At 55.2% G+C, this 22253-nt stretch overlaps 6 protein-coding genes across 6 annotated transcripts; 3 read left to right on the top strand and 3 right to left on the bottom strand.

Moving 5' to 3' along the window:
• Positions 1-643: 643 nt before the first annotated feature.
• On the top strand, positions 644-3713 carry LOC128278437 (zinc finger protein 45-like). The gene is made up of 5 exons (XM_053017166.1): positions 644-678; positions 1062-1209; positions 1279-2196; positions 2281-3277; positions 3379-3713. Exons 1-5 carry the CDS (start codon positions 644-646, stop codon positions 3711-3713), a joined length of 2433 nt encoding a protein of 810 aa, XP_052873126.1.
• Positions 3714-4205: 492 nt separating this feature from the next.
• Positions 4206-9412, top strand: LOC128278436 (uncharacterized). The gene is made up of 4 exons (XM_053017165.1): positions 4206-4347; positions 5693-5996; positions 6068-7918; positions 7993-9412. The coding sequence occupies exons 1-4, from the start codon at positions 4307-4309 to the stop codon at positions 8023-8025; spliced, it is 2229 nt and encodes a 742-aa protein (XP_052873125.1). The 5' UTR covers positions 4206-4306; the 3' UTR covers positions 8026-9412.
• Positions 9413-9458: 46 nt separating this feature from the next.
• On the bottom strand, positions 9459-10966 carry LOC128268609 (uncharacterized protein DDB_G0284459). The gene is made up of 2 exons (XM_053005741.1): positions 9912-10966; positions 9459-9841 (listed from the first exon to the last, which is right to left on the bottom strand). Exons 1-2 carry the CDS (start codon positions 10946-10948, stop codon positions 9490-9492), a joined length of 1389 nt encoding a protein of 462 aa, XP_052861701.1. The 5' UTR covers positions 10949-10966; the 3' UTR covers positions 9459-9489.
• A 227-nt stretch (positions 10967-11193) lies between these two features.
• Positions 11194-12360, bottom strand: LOC128268617 (probable cGMP 3',5'-cyclic phosphodiesterase subunit delta). Its single transcript, XM_053005751.1, has 3 exons — positions 12238-12360; positions 11983-12169; positions 11194-11859 (listed from the first exon to the last, which is right to left on the bottom strand). The coding sequence occupies exons 1-3, from the start codon at positions 12288-12290 to the stop codon at positions 11644-11646; spliced, it is 456 nt and encodes a 151-aa protein (XP_052861711.1). The 5' UTR covers positions 12291-12360; the 3' UTR covers positions 11194-11643.
• Positions 12361-14397: 2037 nt separating this feature from the next.
• LOC128268603 (copper-transporting ATPase 2) lies at positions 14398-20823 on the top strand. The gene is made up of 6 exons (XM_053005735.1): positions 14398-14468; positions 15628-15901; positions 15953-18874; positions 18959-19108; positions 19187-19416; positions 20215-20823. The coding sequence occupies exons 2-6, from the start codon at positions 15635-15637 to the stop codon at positions 20351-20353; spliced, it is 3708 nt and encodes a 1235-aa protein (XP_052861695.1). The 5' UTR covers positions 14398-14468; positions 15628-15634; the 3' UTR covers positions 20354-20823.
• A 255-nt stretch (positions 20824-21078) lies between these two features.
• LOC128278435 (gastrula zinc finger protein XlCGF8.2DB-like) lies at positions 21079-22143 on the bottom strand. The gene has a single exon (XM_053017163.1). It carries the CDS (start codon positions 22126-22128, stop codon positions 21079-21081), a length of 1050 nt encoding a protein of 349 aa, XP_052873123.1. The 5' UTR covers positions 22129-22143.
• Positions 22144-22253: the final 110 nt, after the last annotated feature.

Genomic DNA, 22253 nt, shown 5'->3' with positions numbered 1-22253 from the left:
TGGCCCCCAGCCTAATGTTTCATCGTAGCGTAAACATTGGCCACTGTTCTGAAAGAGAGTATTCAACATGGGAACATGGGAGAACTTTCTCTCCACGGAGTGGGAGCACGTGCCAGGACTCCGGATAGCGTGCGAAGAATCACCGAACCGGAACCATCAAAAAGGTCCTCCGCGAGAGAGAGAAATTGCCGACGACCAAGTTCTCTCCAACCTTTCTCCTGATTTTTGGGGGGAAAATGGGAAAATTCATTCATTCTTAATACCATTTGCGTGCGTTCTGTGAACGTGTTTGGGCACACACAGGACGGATAGACAGCGTTAGCGGCAACTTGTGCTTTTTATTGTTTGTTTATCCTTGCTGTGGACAGTGTTGTCGGTTGTTGTGTGGTGTTGTGATGCGAAATGGAAATGCCCCCCAATGGAATGTGGTGAATGGATAACTGCTGTTCCTGTTGTTTGTCGTTGCGGGGGGCCCTTGCGACTACGCGACAGGGCGGACAGAGTAGTGCCGTCTGCAGTTCAATGTTGATGGTATTGGCAGCGCCTAGAGTGGCCACTCTGTAAGCAAAACCCGGGACCCGCGAGCCAGCGAATAACCAGGCGGGCCACGAGGGACGAGAAGGACGACACAAGAACTCACAACATGGCAGAAGATTTATCGATCAATAAAAATAAGATGTAAGTGTGTGCCACCCAACTCAGGCTCAGGCCGCAGGCCACCAGACCAGCAATAAGTGGTCGTTTCGCAGAGATAATTGCTTGTCGTCCCGTTCGTTCTCATCTGGCACTCGGCCGCGGCGGCCGAGACAGAGACCGCGCGCGTGGCATCTCATTTTCTGTGGAGTCCTTTTCCCGGACGGTGGTGGGCGGTACTTTTTGCTCTTGGCGAATGTCCTAAAGACGCTGAAAAAATCAAAGATGGATGCCCTGGAACGGCGGCATAATGACCCCCCCGGGCGCCATAACAACACTGAGATTAATTCTTTTCGCTGCTCCCCCACCTTAATGATAAGAAAATCGATTTTTTCGGAACTTTCGTAAATGTGGACTGTAAATTTCAGCTTTGCGAGGCAAAGGTACGGCAACAGCAACAACGACATTTGCCGCCTGTGTCTCAAGAATGAGGCGCACATGGAACCACTGTTCTACGCGAATCTGTTCCCGAACATTTTGCTGACGAAAAAAATCTACGACTGCACCTCGATTCAGGTACGAGGCACCCCGGAATACGGCGGAAGCCCGGGCGGAACGGACGGTTAATTTCCGGCTACTCCACAGATACTTTACGAGCGCAATCTGCCGATGTTCATCTGCAAGCTGTGCGCCAACAAGCTGGACGAGTACGTGCGCTTCCGGGAGCGCTGCATAGCGAACGATGAGTTTCTGCGCAACGCCCTGGCCGCGTTCGACCTGGCCGGAAGCTGTGGCGGCCCGGCTGGCAGCGTACCGATGATCAAAATGGAACCAGAAGACACGCCACCACCGCCGGCGAAGCTCGCGCAGTGTCTGGGAGTGCTACCGATGGAGCTGAACTGTGCGCTGGTGGCGGCAGCGACGGCCGCGGCCACCCACGGGCACCAGGCACCCGGGCACAAACAGGAACCGCCGGATGAGGAACTGGACCGATCGGAGTTTGGCTGCGGGGACCCGCTGGAAGACGGCTGCCGGACGACGCTGAACCGGAACCGGCTCCCGGGCAGTGAGGCTGCGTCGGGCGATGACGACGGGGAAGAGGAGGACACCCTGGAGGATGATGCCGAGGGCGAGGAGGAGGATGATGGCGGGCGGTACGTGTGCGAGGTGTGCCCGAAATCGTTCAAAATACACCACCATCTGCTCGTGCACAGTCACACGCATTTGAACCATCAACCCTCGGTTCCTTCTTCGGGTGGCGGCGGTGGCGGCGCCGCCAGTGTCGGGATCAGCGGCACGGATGGCGGTGGTAAGCAGTCGTACGCGTGCCCGAAGTGTGCCAAAGTGTTCGTCAACCGGGGCAACTTGCTGAACCACCTGGAAACGCACACGAACGAGAAGAGTTACAGTTGCGACATCTGTTCGAAATCGTTCAAGTACAACGTACAGCTTCGGTTACATATGCGCATCCACACCGGCGAACGGCCGCACAAGTGTGAAATCTGCAACCGCGGCTTCTCGCAGCTCTCCAATCTGCGATCCCACCGGAAAACGCACTCCAAAGTAGGTTCCGACAGCCCAAGCAACGTCCCTTGCGTTCCCAAGGACCAACTGATCGCGCTTTCGTTTCGGTCCCTTTTACAACAGGTCAAACCGTACAAGTGCCATTTGTGTCTGAAGAGCTTTACCGTGCTGGACAACCTGACGGCGCACAGTGCCAAGTGCTTGAAGGACAAGTTCCGGTGCACGCTCTGCTCGAAATCGTTCGCCAAGGAGGGAAACCTCCTGTCGCACCTGCAGTCCCACAGCGAGGGCATCGTCGAGAAGATGTTCAAGTGCGAGATGTGCCCGAAAAGCTTTAAGAACAAGGAGGACTGGAAGCGGCACGTGCGCGTGCACACGGGCGAAAAGCCGTACACGTGCGATATCTGCTCGAAGGGGTTCGCCCAGAAGGCGAATCTGTTGTCGCACCGGAAGACACACCTCAAGCCGACCGTGGTCTTCAAGTGCGACCGGTGCGATCGGACGTTCCGATCGCAGAAAGTGCTCGAGGTGCACCGGCCCAAGTGTACCGGCGAATCGGCGCCGTCCGAGTCGACCCAGGGCTCGCCCAGTCCGGTACTGGCCACCACACCCCCGGTCACCACCACGACGGGTACGACGATGGCGACGACGGCGCTGACTGACTCCACACCACCGAGCCTCTCGGAAGCCCTGTCCGACCTGTTGCGCTACGAGATTGCGCTGAGGGCGCCGCTCGAACTGCAACAGATGTTGCTGGGCCACATGGACCGAAAGAGCAACGGCGTCGGTGGTGGTGGTGGTGGTGGGGCCGCTGTAGGTGGCCACCACGGTAAGGCCACCTCGGGGCGTCGCTATCGGTGCGACGTGTGCTTCAAGGGTTACTCGCAGTATCCTTCGCTGATCAAGCACCGGAAGCTGCACTTCAAGGTGCCGCCGCTGGTGAAGGTGCTCGCTTCGAAGGCTGCTGCTGCTGCTGCCGTCGCTGCCACTGCCACTGCCAAAGACGCGGCGGCCGTACGCGACACCGGCCCGGAACCGTCACTATCGTCACCGGTCGGGACAGAATCGGGACACATCGTCGCCGTCAGCGCCGAGCGCCCGTACAGCTGTGATATTTGTGGTAAGACCTTTAAATACAATCGCAACCTGAAGGTTCACGCGAAGCTGCACATCCGAGCGAACCGTTTTAAGTGTGACAAGTGTCCGAACACCTTTGCACAGGCGGAAGCTTTGCGGCACCATCTGCGCACCCACCCGATCGCTGCCGAGAGGACCTTCAGCTGCGAGTTCTGCGCGAACCTGTTCCGCTCGAAAGAGGATCTGAATCGGCACCGCCGCTCGCACACCGGCGAGCGCCCGTTCCGGTGCCAGCGCTGCCCGAAAGCCTTTACGCAACTCTCGAACCTGCGGGCCCACACGAAGATCCACGAACGGCCCAGCAGCAGCCGCAGCCGCAGCACGGGTCCTGGGGCGGAACGCCACCCGCCAGCGCCGTTTTGGCCGTCGGCGCCCCCAACCCGCCAATCCGTGGAGGAGGACAGCACTGTGTAACGTAGTGTTTCCGTCTGTTAGCGTAATTAGTTGCCCATTCCAGGCTTTACGAAAGTCAGGTTCCGTTACTCGTTAAATTCGAATTTTGTTTTCCGTTTCCCCTCGTGTGTGTATGTGTTCAGTAGAGCAAACCAAAAACACCCAAACCAAATCAAGAAAATAAATGTTATAGCGTGTGTCATGATGATCGGCGTGTAAATGTACATGCGGTAAAATGTACTAAATCAATGCTGAAAATGAAGCTCTCGTTCGACAGCAAACAATTTCTTTCTACGTGGCGTTACAATCACTTCCGGCAGTGTAACGCACTCACTGACAGAGGGTTACGCTCAACCCTTCTCACGCGGTGAATAGCGCTTGCTCGCTCACGCCTTTTCACGCCTCTCGCTCTCGCTGCCAGGGCACGAGGCGATGTGTCAAAGCACGGCACGAAAACATTCAGGATGATGATAGTACAGAGAAGTGCGATGGGATGAGCGCAACAGCAACAGTCGTTCCGAGGACACCGTAAACAAGAGGTTGCTTTTCTTTTCGACGAGCAGCGTTTTTCGCAGCGTTCCGTTTCCCCGCGCCGCCCGCGCCGCATGGGTTTTCAGCGATGGACGTTGAGACTCGGATCATAAAGGAGGAAACATGTCTGTGAGTATGGGGTCGGTGGAACCGAGAGTTGGTTGGGATGTGGTGGTAGAACGGGTTGTGGCAGCATAAAATCTGTTCCGTGTCGCGCTGGCCGCGTTATCTTTCGACCCAGCGAGTGCCAAGAATGGTTCCATTAAATTGTGTCGCGTAACCCCCCCAGCAGCCGCAGCAGAGTAGGCGCAAAGCAGAGTGCCAGCAAGAGAAAGGACGGTGGTGGCATGGCCAACTACTCTGCGGTAATCGGTGTACAAAAGAAAAGTGCGCGAGGCGACGACGACCACCACGACGGCGATGGGGATGAAGAAGATCGAAATCGCGTTTCGGTGTCGTCCTATACACACCGCGGACACGAACGGACGGACGGAACGGGGGTGAAGTGCGAACAACAAACGAAAGGCGGGCGCAGCAGCGCGCAGGAGTTGCAAAAGTTGCATCCATAATACACACCACCACCCCACTGTGCGCGTGTGTGTGTGTGAGTGTGGCTGAGAGAAGGAGATGGCTCATTGGCGCTCATCCTGCGGCTGCGTGAGTGAGAGAGAGTATCGTCAGTGTGGTCCCCGCGCCCCGCGGGACGCAACGATCGCGAGAGACACGTCTCGTGGCGCGGGTTTTAAGACGAGACAACGACGACACCAACCCCGCGGCGCGCGCGCACACACAATGAAACAATGACGAGGAGGAAAGGAAAAAAAAGCAAGCAACACGTCGTTTGCTCTCGCGGCCCCGCGCGCGCCAAGTGCTGATGCTGGCGGTGGCCGGAGTGCTGGGGTGCAGCGGGGAGGCGAATGTCCCAGAAACAGACCGTCACCCGGCGGGGGGCGGACCCCACTTCGCTTCGAGCGAACACTCACACAGAGAAACGCGGGAAGAGCGCGAAAAGAGGTGGCCTCGTCGACGGCGCACGTCGTCTCCTTGCAAAACGCGCGGCGAAAGGCAGGATCGCAGCAGCCCAGCAGGGCGAGGGTATGTGTGCACGTTGCGCGAGTGTGTATGCGTCCGCGGTGCCCTGGCCTGTGGGATTTCGTGGCCTGACCTCACCAGACGGGGTGGGGTGGCGGTGGCACGCAAAGAAAGCGAAGAAACTGGTTTTCTTTCGCGGCCGCGCGCGCTGTTATGTGCGTGTTTTTTTTTTGCGCGCGTGCAAGATCACAGCGGTCACAGTGTGTAAGTGCGCGGCGATCAGAGTGTGCGTGGTCGAAAAACCCGCCACTCGTCGTCGTCGTCGTCGTCGCGTGTTATCTCTCGAGTGTGTGTTGTTTGATGGCGATATAATTATCGGCGTGTCTCTTTCTCGTCGCCCCGCTCGGTTTGCTTCTCGCTCACACGTACGGTTTCCTTGCAGTGACACTGGTGGTGGTGGCGGCGCTGAAGTGCCGGAGGATGGTGACGGTGGCGGTGAGGGCAGCACCAACAACAACAACGACGAACTACCTGACGAAGAGGGAGACCATCATCCGCCGCCGCTGCATCACCATCCCCATCATCATCGTCGTCGTCGTCCTTCCAAAACCGTCTACAGTCTCAACATGAACGTGTGCAGGCTGTGCCTGTGCGAAGGACACGACAACCTGCAGCCCGTGTTCTACGGCAAGGACGAGCTGGACGTGGTCCTGCAGCAAAAGATACACGAGCTGACCACGGTGGAGGTGCGTGCGTGAGAGAGTCCTGATCGATCGTCCTTGAGGCCTGACCCGTACCTCCGTTTTTTTGTTTACAGATTACCTACGCCACCGACTTCCCGACGGCCGTTTGTGTCGATTGTCTGACGAAGCTCGAGGAGTGGGCCATCTATCGGCGGCAGTGCATCGACAACAACGAAATGCTGCGGGTCAAGTACTCGGAACTGGACTGCTATCGTGAGCCGCAGACAGTTGACGCGGGGGACCACCAACATTACCAGCAGCAGCAACTACGACGATCGCCGGCGGTCAAAGAGGAGCAGGAAGTGCTGCGGCTGATGGATGAGGGGGACGCCGACGCCGGTCAGATGAACGGGGGGATGACGTGCGAAGAAGCCATCGCCACGGCCTACGGCGGCGAACTGGGTGCGGACGGTAACGAGATCATTATCGGAGCGGACGGTGCAACGACCAAGATTCAGTATGTCAACGAAGATGGAACGATGACGGAGTACGTGACGGCGGCACCACCGGGTGCCGTGATACGAAGGTCAGGCAGTGCCGCCGGGCTTGACGATCAGCAGCAGCAGCAGCAGCAGGAGGAGCTACGGATCGACGGCGACGGCGATCCGTACGCCGATGGACCGGCGGAAGACGAGAGGCACGAAATTTACTACACCGTCGGTCAGGATGGTGCGTACGCCATTCACGCGAACGCGACCGCGGGTTACGCGAGTGCCCCACCGGGCAGCTACGTACCGCAGGCGTTCGAGAACCAAACGGAGATCGAGTGCACCACCATCCAGGAGCACCTGCCGGAGGAGTACGTCGAAGAGGGCATCATCAGTCCGGCCGCGGCCGCCGGACCAGCGATGATCGCCACCAGTGCGCGGGGTGCGCACGATCGGCCGTTCGTGTGTAAACATTGCAAAACGAGCTTCAAGTACGAGCACAACTACGATCGGCACATGAAGAACCACGCGAAGGTGCTGTACCGGTGCGGCAAGTGTTCGAAAACGTTCGTCAAGCTGCGCAAGTGCCAGCAGCACTTTATGAAGGCGCACTCGTCCCAGCGCTACGAGTGCGACATCTGCTTCCGGACGTACAGCCTGCCGACGCGGCTGGAGAACCACGTGATCGAGATGCACTCCAAGAACGGTGTGTACTCGTGCGATCGGTGCCGCGGCGAACAGTTTGCTTCCTATCTCGACTTTAAGGCACACCGCATGACGCAGCACCCGCGGAACAACGACAACACGGTCGGTGGCGGCGCCGGCGGCAACGTTGGATCCGAAGCCACCATTCCGGCGATCATCAAGCAGACCGCGTACGGTGACGTGGTGCACATGCAGCAAATCCTTACACCGCTCGGCACTCCGTTCGAGGACCCGGATGCCGATGGCGGCAGTCCCAGTTCGGACGGTGCCGAGATGGAGGCTCATGATGGGCGCAACAATCGAAGAGGATCAGCAAACAGCAAACCTTCACCGGTGGGAAAGAGCCGACCGGGGCCAACCGGCGTGACACGGACACGGCGCCCAAATGGACGCGTGGTCGGGGCGGGTGGCAAAAAGTCTTCGCCACGCAAGCAGGTTTCGTTGGTGCCGGTGATCCCGGCACAGCAGCAGGAGGTCATACTGATCGATGACGATGAGCAGCAGCAGCACGGGCAGCACAACAACGGGATGGAGCTCAACGGTGCAGCGGGCAGCAGCGGGTTGGACGCCAGTGGCAACGCGCTGCACCGTCAGCTGTTGCAACAGATCGAGGAAAGTGAAGCGAACTCGCTCGGCCCGAAGCTGTATCCGTGCGAGAGCTGCTCACAAACTTTCGCCCATCTCAACAACCTGAAGGCCCACATCTACGCCGAGCACGACAACGACAAGCCGTTCAAGTGCAAGCTCTGTCCCATTTCGTTCAAAACAAAGGAGATCCTCGTAATGCATATGGTGCGTAGGTGAACCGTAGGTGGCCGCCACAGTCGGGATCGTCGGGGCTCATTTGTTTTTTTGTGCCTTTTCAGCTGCTACACTCACAGCACAGTAGTACAATTTAAGGGTTCCCCGATCAGAGGGAGCCCGATCATCGCTTCGCCCGTAGCGCGGCGAGCGCCGTAACTAACCATGTGCCAACCCTATCTCGATCGTGTGATCCCCATATTGGAGTAGCACGCCGCCACAGCGCCGCCGCGCACCGCGGACGGCAGATTTCAGACGACGTAGACGAAGGCGAAGAAGCAGGACAGAGGAAAACCCAACCGAGAGCTTCCCTACTACTATCATTAGAGAGACAAGGACGTAACGTAGCATATCCACGCGCTCGGCGTGTTCCCGCGTTTTTCCTACAAATTGTCGCCCGTGTTTTGTAGTGCCTTCCCCACCCTCCCGCCAGGGCTCTGGTGGTGCTTTGTTATTTCTTTTAGCCGTTAAGTTGGTTCCCATCCAATGGGAACGTCGGGTTCGTCGCAATCTTCATCATCACCGCTTGTTGCCTTCCGAATGCCGAATTGGCCCGCGTTTGGCGTGTTTATGTTTATTCTTGTTTTTTCTTTTTAATTCTGTAAGGATCGAATCGCCCCACACTCGTTACAAATCGTACTGCTCCTCGGTACTGCGCAATGTACGGGCGCACGGAGGGCGCAGAGAGTTCCTTAGGCTAAGAAGATGGTTGGCGGAGGAAATCGGAACTCGGTTCCGGTGCCGCGCGATGGTGCTTCTGTGTGTTCCGACGCCGCTCCCCTTATGGACCGGGGGTTGGCCGTCGGGACGTTAGTGAAAGTGTACGTGTAAATCTCGCCCGTAGACCGTAAGACCTCTTACTTCGTACTTGGTGGTTTCCCCGCGGGTTGGTCCACATTTAGTTTAGTTCCGAACACATCCCCACCCGCAGGGGGAGGAAGTTCTATAGCTCGATGCTAATATTCTATCCGGGATCATCCGATCGTTCGATCGTTCACGCAATATGGAACCGGGAGTTCATTGATTCATTTCTCTTAGATCATATGTAGTCGGAAAATTCGGTGCGATAAGGGACAAGCCAAGAGAACAGTGGCACTCCCCGCCGGGGGGCATTCTGTATTACGTGCTTTCGGTTGTGCTTCGCGCTACAACCGACAGCAAGGCCATAGCGAATGCCGGCGAACGGAGAGGGACATCAGATTTCAGCATAGTTCAAACAGATTTCTAAACGGCATCAAACAACGTACTATTAGTTCGTAGTTACAAGACAAAAGTGCAAATTGTTCGTCCAAAGGACGAACAGGACGGATCTGGGAGAGTTACGTAAGAGCGACCATAAGGTCCGGTGCCCCGGAAGATCCGGCATTAGAGGTAGGGTAGCAAAAAAACTGGAACATCTCTCTACACATCACCGATGTGCGTGTCTCGGTTTCGTGTCACCCCCCCAGACGTTACTGAGAAGCGCGCCATCGACCAACGACAGAGGTTCAATAAATCGTTAAACAATCAGCGCTTCACGTGCTCTTGCTTTTATTGGATCTCTTCTGCAGAGAGCGATCGTTTCAATCGTCAAGATCATCGTCGTCCTCGTCGTCATCGTCATCGTGATCGTGCTCTTGCTGGAATTCGTTCACTGCCGAAACCTTCAGCACCTCGTGGGCACCCTCATCGTCGTCATCGGCGGTTGGAGGTGGTGCGGGTTGCTTCTTTCGGTCGTCCTTCTCCTTCTTCGCTGCCCCGGAAGCCGTATCCAGCCCGGCGGACCAGTTTCCGCGCGGTATGTCCGAATACGCGGCCGGATCCATTGGATCAAGTGGAGCCTGACCCTTCGGTAGTCGTCCACCGCGACCACCACGATGATGGTCGCCGCGGTGGTCGCGATCACGTTGCCTCTCGTTGCCACCACGTCCACGGCTACCAGGGCGGGGGGGACAAATTAGCAGATTCAGTAACAAAGCACGGCGGGGACATGAAGGCTACTTACTCTTCGCCACGTATCGGACTGCGGTCACGATCGCGCCGATCTCGATCCCGTCGTTCACGGTTCCGGTGGTCTCGATATTCACGATCGCGATCTGATTCACGTTCGGCCGCCTGCTCGCCCTTCGGTTTCTCGTCGTCCCGCTTCACCGGACGTTTGGGCGGGTTAACGACGGGAGGCTTAAGGTTTTCGGCCAACGGTCCCACACTGCCAGCGGGTGCTACGGGCGACGGAGGAGCTACGGCACCACTGCCGGCTACCGTTGGACCAATCAGTGGCTTGGAGGCACCGGTGGTGGCCGGCGTTGGAGGGTACGTTTCCACCACGACGGTCGGTGGAGCTGCGGCCCGTGCGGCTTCCTTCTGTTTTTCCTCCTCGATACGCTCGCGGCGCAACACTTTGGCGCTTTTCGACAACTTAGCATCCGGATGCGTCGGGGGCAGCCACGAGACGATGCGTGTGTCCTTGTTGTAGAAGTAGAACGCCTTGCAGCCGATGTCGTACTCTTTGCGCCAGTTCTTCGGCAGCGGAAAGCGTTCCAGTAGCCGCTTGACGCGCTTGTCGTAGTCCTTGTCGATCTCGAACTCCACCTCACCGTACCGCTTGACGCAGTACATGGTGCACAGGTGGTAAATGTTGTACTTGTTCTGGCACCCGTCCACCGACTGGTAGCCGTAGCGTTTGGTCATCTTTTGTTTTATCTTTTCCGACCAATCGGCCCCCTGGCTGGTGCTGTTGGCTTTCTTTTTGCTCGCGTACTCGAACGCGTCCGGGTTGGGTTGATCGTACTCGTCGTAATCTTCGGCAATAACTTCCTCATTGTTGGTTTCCGGGTCGCGCCGATCCTCATCGTTCGAGTCCGAGTCACCGTCGTCGTTATCCGATCGCTCCTCGGACTGGTGGCCATCCGAATCGCCCGGCGGTTCTCCATTATCATCGTCGGGCGCGATTGGCTGCTGATTCCCGGCGCCCGGTTTGGCGCCGTCCGCGATGAGGCCACGTTTGGCCAATCGCTTAAGCAACGCTTCCGGTAGCGTCATCCCGGAGCAGATTTGTGATTTTACTGGATAATACACTGATACAATAGGGCGATTGTTGTTTGTTTATTTGCTTGTGATAATACATTTGACAGCCCCGACTGTCAGGGTTGCCGAGCGAAGCTTCGCAATCAACTGTGGCAAAAACGTGGTAGGCAAACCGGCAATCTCTTTCTTTTCAACAAAACGCGATTTGAACTCCAAATGTTTTTTTGAGACTTTTATGTATTCAAAACAAATGAGTCTGTTACACGGTGGAACTAAATTAATAGAAATACTCTCTCTCTCTCTCTCTTGCCCCCTCGGCCTTAGGACTAATTATATAAAAAACTTACAAAGTACGCAGAAGGTGCTTAATTGAGAAAAATCCTTATAACTACATCCAACACACTCCTCGTCCCGTGCACTGTGCTGTAAATTGCTTTGCGTTTGCCTTTATCGGTACCGTTATCAGGACTGTTCGTCCGCTGGCTTTGGTGTTTTCTGTGAGTGCAATCGAAGCAAAATCGGCACATCTGCACAACGGATTCCGCAAGCGTTCCTTAGAGCTGAATTGTAGGTCTAATGCCCGGTGTGTAGCGCAACTAGATTCTGCGTGCCGTGAGAGTGTGTCGAAGAACAGTTCCCCTCCCCCAAAAAAAAGTTCGTTGAATTGTCTTTGAACTAGAGTTGCCTTGAGTGCGATGGGTTTTTTCCGATTAGATGTAGTATAACCGCACGACCGACTTGCTGATCAGCGTTTCGCCGTCGTAAAAGCTGGTCTCGATGGTCACATTTCCGTTCAGCACCTTCGCCGGCATCATCTGTGACTCGGGGGCTGCTTCGATTGTCGACTGCCAGGTGTTGGTCGTGTTCGGGCTCACCCATCCCATCTCGAAAAACCATTCCTCCATGATGCGCCCCTTGAACAGTACCTTCGGTGGCGCGGCGTGCACGAAAGGGCAATTAATTAATCAATAATCAAACTTAAATGACCGCCAGCACGAGACAGGCGCATCCGCCGGCGCCGCCACCTCGCGGGAACACTCCGGGCTTACCTTTTGATCGAGCCGAAAGTTTTCCATCGCTTCCACGGTGCTGAAATTGATTTCACGCGAAACCGCTCGCAAACTCAGCACTTTCACCGGCACTTTCGCCTCGTGCTCCACATCGGGGCAGGAAAAGTCCTTGTTCTCCTGCCAGATGATTTTACCCGTGTCCGCGTCACGCAATATCATCCAGTTGCTGTCACAAACGAAACGCTGCCATTTACTATCGGATCTCGTGCGTGCAAAAAAAGGAGTAAGCCTTACATTTGGAACCCGTTCAGTATCTTTTCCGCTTTGGTTAGATCGTCCGTCCCCATCGTGTACAGTTGCGTGGTAGTAGAAGAAGGATCCTGCGTCGTGCCCAAAACCGATTCGCCCGTCGCGTTGCTCGTGTTGAATTGCAGTGATAAACAAACAACGCGAAGCATTGACAGTCTGCTACGTGGCAAGAGGTCAGCGCCGACAAACATAGCACCCTTTCAGAGCGCACGGTTCTTTAGCCGGTTTTTCGCAAACGAAATTCCTCAATAATTTGCAAAACCATCAGAATTGGCAAACTAACAGAAACGAAATGGAAGCAAAAATAAAAATCAATTAATTCTTCAATCCCTTCTATCAGAGTAGCCAATGAAGCAACCCTGCCGCTCGTACCGCCGCCCAGCGGTGCTGTCAAAGTGCTACGCACGAAACAAAACACAAATCGCGGCCAGAGGGTCAGTGTGTGTAGGTGGTTGATTCGATTTCTGGCGCACGGTATGGCGAGCTAGTCACGATTCGTGCGAATCGTCTGCAGATTAATCACGCATTTCGTGCCGCGTGTAATGTGGTGTGCAGTTTGTCCTCTGTCATCCGCTAGTTGATCGTCGTCCGCGATCTCGCGCGATCGCTCGCGTGCTCTATATGTTTTTGTTCACCCGGTGTGCTAAATCGTGCACGACGAATGTTTCGGAAGCGGTGGTGCCCCCGCTCTCGTCAGATGCAAACATATTGTTGTGTAGGCGCCTTGAAGACGGCCGTTGCCGGGTGCGTGCTCGCTGCAGGATTGTGTAATATGTGGTGAAGAGGCCGTTCCGTTGCGAATATTTGTACGAGCGGTGCAGAACGAGCAAAGGGAGCTCGCGCGGACGAGGGCGTACCATTCACGGTGCGCGCTGATAGTGGCACGCGGGGCGTGAGACTACCGTAAAAAGCGGCAACGACTCTCCCAACGATCGCCGGAATGGCTAACATTGGGAACGACACCATGTACTCAGAAGCAGGTAAGTTGCCGGATGCAACAGGCGACCCGGGCTGCCTGTCTGTGTTCGAACGATTGCATCGGGAATCGTAATCTCATCTCGCCTCTGTTCCGTCCCATCTATTTTAGGTACTTCGAACAAAGAAGTATCGCCCTCCAGCAGTGACCAAAGTTCGCCGGAAAGGATCGGGAAGTCCGTGTAAGTACGACAATGCCGATGAAATGTATGCCAACCGTGCGGCACTAATTCTGCTGACTAAGATCATTCCGCTCCGTGTGCCGTCGTGCGTCAATATGCGTTTGTGCGCGACATGGCTCCGCTTAATTGTGCCATTGTTCCTCAATCAACGGCAAGTAATCGGGAACTGCATCGGTAACGGAACCAGCTGGTTGGTCGCATTGAGCGAATGCAGTGTAATCGCACCGGCACAGACGATTCAGCAGTTCCGTGATGAAAACCGAAACTGTCGCCGAGTGGCCGAGCTGCTTATCAGTGTGGCCTGGCCCGTAATCGTGGCCCTATTAAGCGATGATAGCGTCAAGAGTACCGTATGAAGCGCGTTTGCGAGGGAAAGAGTTTATTGAACCGTTCCAGTTGACTTCTCCGCTGAATCGATTCATTTGCCATTTCAAACATGGTGTCAGATTCAACCTTTCAAGGACACTGTTGTTTGTTTTTTAAATACCTGGATATTCTGTAGCCCACAAAAGGCGTTACAAACTTGCTTTCAACACACCACCACTACACGGCGCTAGATAGCGATGAACCAGCTTGAGCAGGATCCTACTCCGGGGGGCGATGGGGTGTTTTAGCTCGAACGCATCAACCCGCATCAAGCTCTCTACTACCAATACACACGTTATCTCTGCCGTGTTGTCGGAGTAGTGTGCGCTTCGGCAGATTCGAGTGCGTACGAGTAGTGCCTTGGCTCGCGGGTTTCAGTCGTAGAAGGATAGTTGTTGGAGTAGCCTCTCGCTCTAGAGCCGCGCACCGGCTACCTTAACCCATATGTTTCCTTAAGTGCGAAGGTTGCGTTAGGCGATCGTTCGATCCTATCCGATCGTGTGAAACAATCGTGTTCACTACACTCCGAACCGAGTGATATGAAAGCTGCCAGTTTAGTGCAAATAACGTGGTGGCAGCCGAGATGAGTTTTCTCAAAAATATTCACAAACCATCGCAGCAAGCCAGTGGTGGCAATGGCAGAAACAGATTCCAGTACGCTTTGCTTATCAACAATGGCACCGAAGCAGGCGGGTAATAAAAACGTGTTCCTTCACCAGAATATGGACGGATTCCAAACAAAAAAATGGCAGAACAAATATTTCCACAACTCTAACCGAGCCGGAGTTCTCGGTTCGGGACTCGTTTCTGTAATGTAGACAAGTGTGTTTCCAAGCGCAACACTCGCCCTCGCCCCCGCCCTTCCCCGGCGGATCGTGTATCAAGGACAGTGGATTCGTGTAAAGATCACCGGCACCACCGGTGTGACATTTTGCCGGGCGAAAATCGACGTTGTCGTCACCGTAGCACTTTTTCCAAATTCTGATTCGCGCTGGTGTTGCCGAGGAACCGAGATCGCAAAAAAGTCTAATATTGACCTTCTTGCGCTGATAACGACGCCGCTGCTTCGACTGTATGAGCAGAGGCTCCGAACGACGCGCCTGGCCGGCCAAGTAGTTCACACGATCGTTGATCTTGCCAATCAAACGATATTGCAAGCTGTGGGCTTTGTCTTGTCATTCTTTCTCAACCACAAGACTTTTGTTTATCCAGATGACTCTACGTTTCGGTGGCCGCGATTGCATCAGTGTTCCAGATTGGAAAGTTGTTTACATCCGTTCGATTCGTTCGAACCGAACCTCCGGTAGCCATCATTCAATTCATTTTTTCCCCACAATATCCACTGATAACACACCGCTACGTGCGATAAGTGCAACTGATTGGCGCATGGTTCAGTCGCTTCACTGCTTCGGATCGTGGTGGACCGCCGTGTAGTCTTTGTCGATTTCCTCTGGGAACACGTGGTCCTCCCTTTCAAATTGTCGGTCAAACACTGTAAGAATGTGAAGAGCAGATATTGCACGCGTTTAGCAGAGATTGTGCGTACGATCATAAAAACCACTGGCTCGAAACGGGGTGTAATTCGATTATCAAAGACACGTTGTGAAAAGGCATGTCGCTGAAATCTCTGGAAGCTCGTCGTCGTTCCGATGATAAGCAGCACTTGCTCAGGTAGTGTGGAGGAACGAGTCTCGGAATTGACCTCGATTTGGGGCTTCAAGTTATCTTACCGCCGGTTGGCACTCGTATTTACCTTTCGTGCGCGCGCGCTATCGGTTATTGACGGGACTGTCGATCGCCCTGTCGTCTAATGCCTCGTCTGCCGCTTCTAATGGTCTTGTGCTCGTTTTAGGGAAAATATGGACGACTACGGGGAGTCAACCGGCTTGCTGGAGCAACCGTCGGTGGCCTCGGTACGGCTACCGATCCTTGGCATGACGTGCCAATCGTGCGTGCGCAACATCGAGGGCACGATCGGTGGCAAACTGGGGATCGTGAAGATCAGCGTGATGCTGGCCGAGAACGCCGGCTACATCGACTACGACCCCACAGTGACGGATCCGGCGCAGATAGCGGCCGATATCGACGATATGGGCTTCGAGTGTGTGTACGTCGAAGGGGACAACGTTGAAACCGGGTCCGCCAGCAAGAAGTCGATCCGTGTCGATGGTGCCGAGAGTGATGATGGGCGGGCACCGACCCCGGCACTGGCTCGGATCGCCATCGAGGGCATGACGTGTCAGTCGTGTGTAAGAAACATTGAGTCCAACATCCGGGACCGCCCGGGAGTGCTGTCGGTGCGCGTCCTGCTCGACGAGAAGCTCGGACTAGTGGAGTACGATCGTAGGGCGACAACCGCGGAACGGATCGCGTCCGAAATTGACGACATGGGGTTCGAAGCGCGGCAGCTGGCGGAGCCTGAAACTGGTGATGGTGCCGGTGGTGGACGATCGCCCCGAGTGGTGGCCCCTAAAGCTACGGCGAACGGCGCCGCAGCGAAGGGCTCCCCGCAGCTGCGGCGCTGCTTCCTGCACGTCCAGGGCATGACCTGTGCCAGCTGCGTGTCGGCCATCGAGAAGCACTGCCGCAAGATTTACGGCGTGGAATCGGTACTGATTGCGCTGCTGGCGGCCAAGGCGGAGGTAAAGTACGACGAGCGGCTGACGGCCCCGGAGGACATTGCGAAGTCGATCACGGAGCTGGGCTTCCCGTGCGAGGTGATCGAAGAACCGGGCACAGGCGAGGCGGAGGTGGAGATCGAGATACTGGGCATGACGTGCGGGTCGTGTGTGGCCAAGATCGAACAGACCGCCCTGCGGCTGCCGGGAGTGCAGAAGGCCTCGGTGGCGCTCACGCTCAAGCGGGGCAAGTTTACGTTCAACAACGAGCAGACCGGGCCGCGGACGATCTGCGAAGCGATCCAGGGGCTGGGCTTCGAGGCGAGCGTGCTCTCGAGCAAGGACAAGATGGCGCACAACTATCTCGAGCACCGCGAGGAGATACGCAAGTGGCGCACGGCCTTCCTGGTGTCGCTCGTGTTCGGTGGCCCGTGTATGGTGGCGATGGTGTACTTTATGGTGCAGATGCAGGACCACAGCCACGAGGAGATGTGCTGCGTGCTGCCGGGCCTGTCGCTCGAGAACTTCATCATGTTCGTGCTCTCGACGCCGGTCCAGTTCTTCGGCGGGTGGCACTTTTACATCCAGGCCTATCGGGCCGTGCGGCATGGGGCCAGCAACATGGACGTGCTGATAACGATGGCCACCACCGTGAGCTATCTGTACTCGGTTGGCGTGCTGGTCGCGGCGATGGTGCTGCAGCAGCGCACGTCTCCGCTCACGTTCTTCGACACTCCGCCGATGCTGTTTATCTTCATCTCGCTCGGCCGCTGGCTGGAGCACATCGCGAAGGGCAAAACGTCCGAGGCCCTGTCGAAGCTGCTGTCGCTGAAGGCGACCGAGGCGACGCTGGTGACGCTCGGCACCGACTACGAGGTCCGCTCGGAGAAGGTAATCTCAGTCGATCTGGTGCAGCGCGGCGACGTGCTGAAGGTGGTCCCGGGCAGCAAGGTGCCGGTCGACGGGAAGGTGCTGTGCGGGAGCTCGAGCTGTGACGAAAGTCTCATCACCGGCGAATCGATGCCGGTGCCGAAGAAAAAGGGCTCGGTCGTGATCGGCGGGTCGATCAACCAGAACGGGCTGCTGCTAATGCAGGCCACGCACACGGGCGAAAACACAACCCTGGCTCAGATCGTGAAGCTGGTTGAGGAGGCGCAAACGTCGAAGGCACCGATCCAGCAGCTGGCCGATCGGATCGCGGGCTACTTTGTGCCGTTCGTGGTGGCCGTTTCGCTCGTCACCCTGTTCGGGTGGATCATCAGCGGGTACGTGGATATCGGGCACATTCCGGCGTCCGATCGGGACAAGGAGGGCCTCACACCGTCGGAGATCATCATTAGCTACGCGTTCCGGTGTGCGCTCAGTGTGCTGGCGATCGCGTGCCCGTGCGCCCTCGGGCTGGCCACCCCGACGGCCGTCATGGTGTCGACCGGGGTCGGGGCCCTGCACGGTATTCTGGTGAAAGGTGCCGGGCCGCTCGAGAATGCGCACAAAGTGAAGACGATCGTGTTCGACAAAACGGGCACGATCACGCACGGTATGCCGATGACGTCGCGCATCTGCATGCTGGTCAAACCGAGCGTCTGCTCGTTGCCCCGTGCCCTGGCGATCATCGGGTCCGCAGAAACGAACAGCGAGCACCCGATCGCGGCGGCCATCGTGCGGTACGTGAAGGAAACCCTCGAGCTCGACAGCTTCGGACGGTGCACCAACTTCTCGGCCGTTCCGGGCTGCGGGATCCGGTGCGTGATTGCCGGCCTCGAGCACGGGCAGGTGCAACGGTCCGAGAAGGTGCGCAACTATCAAAACTCGTACCACAGCGACCGGGCGACGGCTCCGCTCTTCATGAACGGGGCCGTCGTGGAGGAGCTGATACCGCAGCTGAGCCCCTCGCAAAAGAACACGATCGAGCTGCAGCAGCTGCTGCACCTGGAGCCGATGGTCGATGACACATCATCCCGGGTCCCGGGCAGCCAACGGGAGGAAGCTTTCGCCGAGGTCAACGAGTACAACGTGCTGATCGGTAACCGTGAGTGGATGGCCCGGAACGCGATCGTGGTGCCGCCCGAGGTCAACATTCGCATGTCGGAGGAGGAGGAGATGGGCCACACGGCCATCCTGTGCGCCCTCAACGGGCAGCTGGTGTGTATGATCTCGGTCTCGGATATGGTGAAACCGGAGGCCCACCTCGCGGTCTACACGCTCAAGCGGATGGGCATCGAGGTGATACTGCTGACCGGTGACAACAAGAGCACGGCCGCCAGCATTGCGCGCCAGGTCGGCATCAATCGGGTGTTTGCGGAGGTGCTGCCGTCGCACAAGGTGGCCAAGATCCAGCGAATACAGGAGATGGGCGTGCGCGTGGCGATGGTGGGCGACGGTGTGAACGACAGTCCGGCGCTGGCCCAGGCCGACGTCGGCATTGCCATCGGGTCGGGCACGGATGTCGCGGCGGAAGCGGCCGACGTTGTGCTGATGCGTGTAAGCTAACCGTAGCGGGCTCTCGTTCGCACATTCGCAGCGACGACTGACTGTGTTCCCTCTTTTCTCCCCTTCCCCCTGCAGAACGATCTGCTGGACGTGGTAGCGTGTCTCGATCTGTCGCGAAAGACTGTGCGCAAGATTCACCTCAACTTCCTGTTCGCCAGCATGTACAATCTGCTCGGCATTCCGCTGGCAGCCGGTATCTTTACGCCGTTCGGTTTCACCCTCGAGGTAAGCATGCTGCGTCCCGTGTGCGTGTTCCGCGATTCAGCTTCCTAACTAGGAGCTCCTGTCCCTAACCCTTTTTAGCCCTGGATGGCATCGGCTGCCATGGCCGCCAGTTCCGTGTCGGTGGTGTGTTCCTCACTGATGATCAAGCTGTACCGCAAGCCATCGAAGGAGGCACTACAGACGCCCGAGTACGTCGAGCTGGTGGAAGCGGGCGCCTTCCTCGACCCGGACACCATTTCCGTGCACCGTGGGCTTGATGATATACCGCGGCCGAACCTGGCCCGCTCTACGAGCTCCACTCTGGCCAAGTAAGACGGGTTTGGGAGCCACCTGACGCCACTTGACTTGAACGCGCACTCATCACGATCATCACGAGACGGGTCCATCGGAAAGGGGAACCTTGATGCCTATCTTCCTTCCTTTTCACTAACATCCTTTTTTGTTTGGTTCTGTTTTACAGCTTTCTTAGAGCACCACCATCATCCGTTAATACCTAACCAAGACCGGTTCTATCGGTCCCGCGTCTAACACTTGCACTAATGAAAATAACGCACCACCGCGCATGTTAACTAATGTTTCGCCATTTAATGCCATCGCACTGGTTTAACTAATCGATCGAGTGTAACAAAATAACAATGCCATGACCCCTCGGAGTAGGGGTGTCTTGCGCCGAAGTATTTTAGCAAAATGTGTTCATTTAGAGTCTAGCAAAAAATCGGAGAGAGAGAGAGAGGATGACCATGTTGCCACTTACGCGACGCTATTTACGAGCGTGGAACTAACAGAGCTAACCCCTAAGCTGATTGATCACTTTATTTATGTTATTTTAAACCTTTCAGTTGGTTTTTGGTTGACTTTTTGAGAAAAAAACTCGTTAAATAAATGATACAAACTCTGACCACTACGTGACCATTAGACCGCCAACAACCGACGCACACAAGACGCACGGGGCCCCCGGCGGGGACATCGTTGGTGAGCACAAAGGCTAGAGAGTGGTGTGCACCCCGTTAGATAGAATAGCCGCCGAGTGGACACAGTTATTGATATCCTTTTTTTGTATCGGATCCGCTCAATGTTTTTGACGCTCTCTTTCTCTCTGGAACCAGGTTGTTCGGTCGTGGCAAGGACTCGAAGGAAGACGGACTGTTGGCGGCGCTGGATGACGACGAGCTTTCGGTTGGCATCGTGAAGCCCACCAAACCAGGAGGCATTTACATCGATGGAACCGAGCTACAGAAGCTATAGAGTGGCGCCCCTTGTTAGTCTTTGGTCTGATTCGTTTCCCTCCGTCTCTGTGAGTTCCAGGAACGGGTCATTCTCCCGTGGGCCGTGGGGTGATGCTTTGCCGTGGCCTCTTGTGGCAAAGTACAGCCATCCACCGACCGGCCCGTGTGTTGGGGTCCCGTTCAAATCCCTTTATCCCGGTTATATTTACCTCTCCAGCCAGTTGTTCTTTCATGTTTTTCGTCCCCAGTATGTGATATTTGCATTGTGTGTGGTTTATTTAGTGGGGTCCGTGTCCATTTACTGCCCGATGTTGTAGGATTATTTTACCGCGCTTAATGACTCGAACGCACTCGTCGGTGTACTTATTACTCTCAAATTGTACAACGCCCGTACCAGTTCAGCGCATAGTGAACACAACTTTTTATACGCCTAATTGAGCCTTTACAAAAGACCTGTGAATAAAGAATATATCGTGTTTTGTATAATCTACTGTGCGGACGGTTTTTGTGAGTATGAAATTAAGCGATAACAATGTTTTTCGGCCCTTTACGGAACACTGATGATAAGCAATCGCATTCCGGCTCCTCCGGCCTTACCATAGAGACCAGTGCCGGTTGGGGAGCCAGCTGGTTCTCCGGTATCGGGAACAACATTAAAAACGGGTTTACTCTATTACAAAAAACGCAGTTGTAAGGAACTGTTAAATTTATTGATTTGATTCAGATTGTTGTTGCTTGTGAATTTCAGAATGCTGTCGCAGGTCCTTGGTCTAGTTCTTTCTTGTGAATACTCATATGATTATGTAAGATAGATTTCGCATGAAACGCTTTGTCACAGACTTCACATTGGAATGGCTTCTCACCGGTGTGCGTGCGGATATGTATCTTCAGTTCACGTGGCATTGCGAATTTTCTTGGACACTGCGGACACTGATGGTGTTGATCCTTCTGGTGAATTTTAATATGATGACGCAGGTTGCCTTTCGAATGAAACGCTTTGTCACAGACTTTACACTGGAATGGCTTCTCACCGGTGTGCGTGCGGATATGATTCTTTAATTCACGTGTCCTCGCAAACGTTTTTGGACACTGAGGACATTGTTGTGGTTCAACATTCTTGTGAATGTTCATATGACCATGCAGGATGTTTTTCGAATGAAACGTTTTGCCACAGACTTCACATTGGAATGGCTTCTCATCGGTGTGCGTGCGGATATGATCCTTTAGTTCACCTGGCATCGCGAATTTTTTTGGACACTGCGGACACTGATGGTGTTGATCCATGTGAACTTTAGTGTGCTGTGTCAGATTATGTTTCGTATGGAACGCTTTACCACAGACTTTACACTGGAATGGCTTTTCGCCGGTGTGCGTCCTTATGTGATTCTCTAGGTGAATTAACTGTGCGAACTTTTTTGGACAATGAGGACACTGATGGTGTTGATCCTTGTTGTGAATTCTTGTGTGCTGTGCCAGAAGATGTTTCGAATGGAACGCTTTGTCACAGATTGTACACTGGAATGGCTTCTCACCGGCGTGAGTGCGGAGATGAATCATCAGCTTGCTTGGTATCGGATAAGTGGCGGAACAATGAGGACAGTGGTGCTTTTCTTTGATTCTGTGGACATCAGTATTAATTTTTGAGTCATGCTTTAGCGACTCTGGAGGCTCTGCTGAGGTGATATCTTGTTGAGGTCTTTTTTGTTCATTCGATGGGAACAATTGCTGCTCGTCAACTGTCGAGACAGATGGATGACAAGGATATCCTGAATCTTCCTCAGCACTAGGATCCATTTGACTCAATGCAGGGCCTTTGGCGCCATGTGTGACACAAGAATTGTTTTGATCCTTTATTGATACAGAGTCGTCAGGACTCGTAATGGTCTTTCCTGCCATAGAATCATCTCCTTCAACCTTAA

This window comes from Anopheles cruzii, chromosome 2, assembly GCF_943734635.1.
Source record: "Anopheles cruzii chromosome 2, idAnoCruzAS_RS32_06, whole genome shotgun sequence".
NCBI lineage: Eukaryota > Metazoa > Arthropoda > Insecta > Diptera > Culicidae > Anopheles > Anopheles cruzii.
The sequence above is the reverse complement of the archived record's forward strand: the minus strand, read 5'-3'. Positions and strand labels throughout refer to the sequence as shown.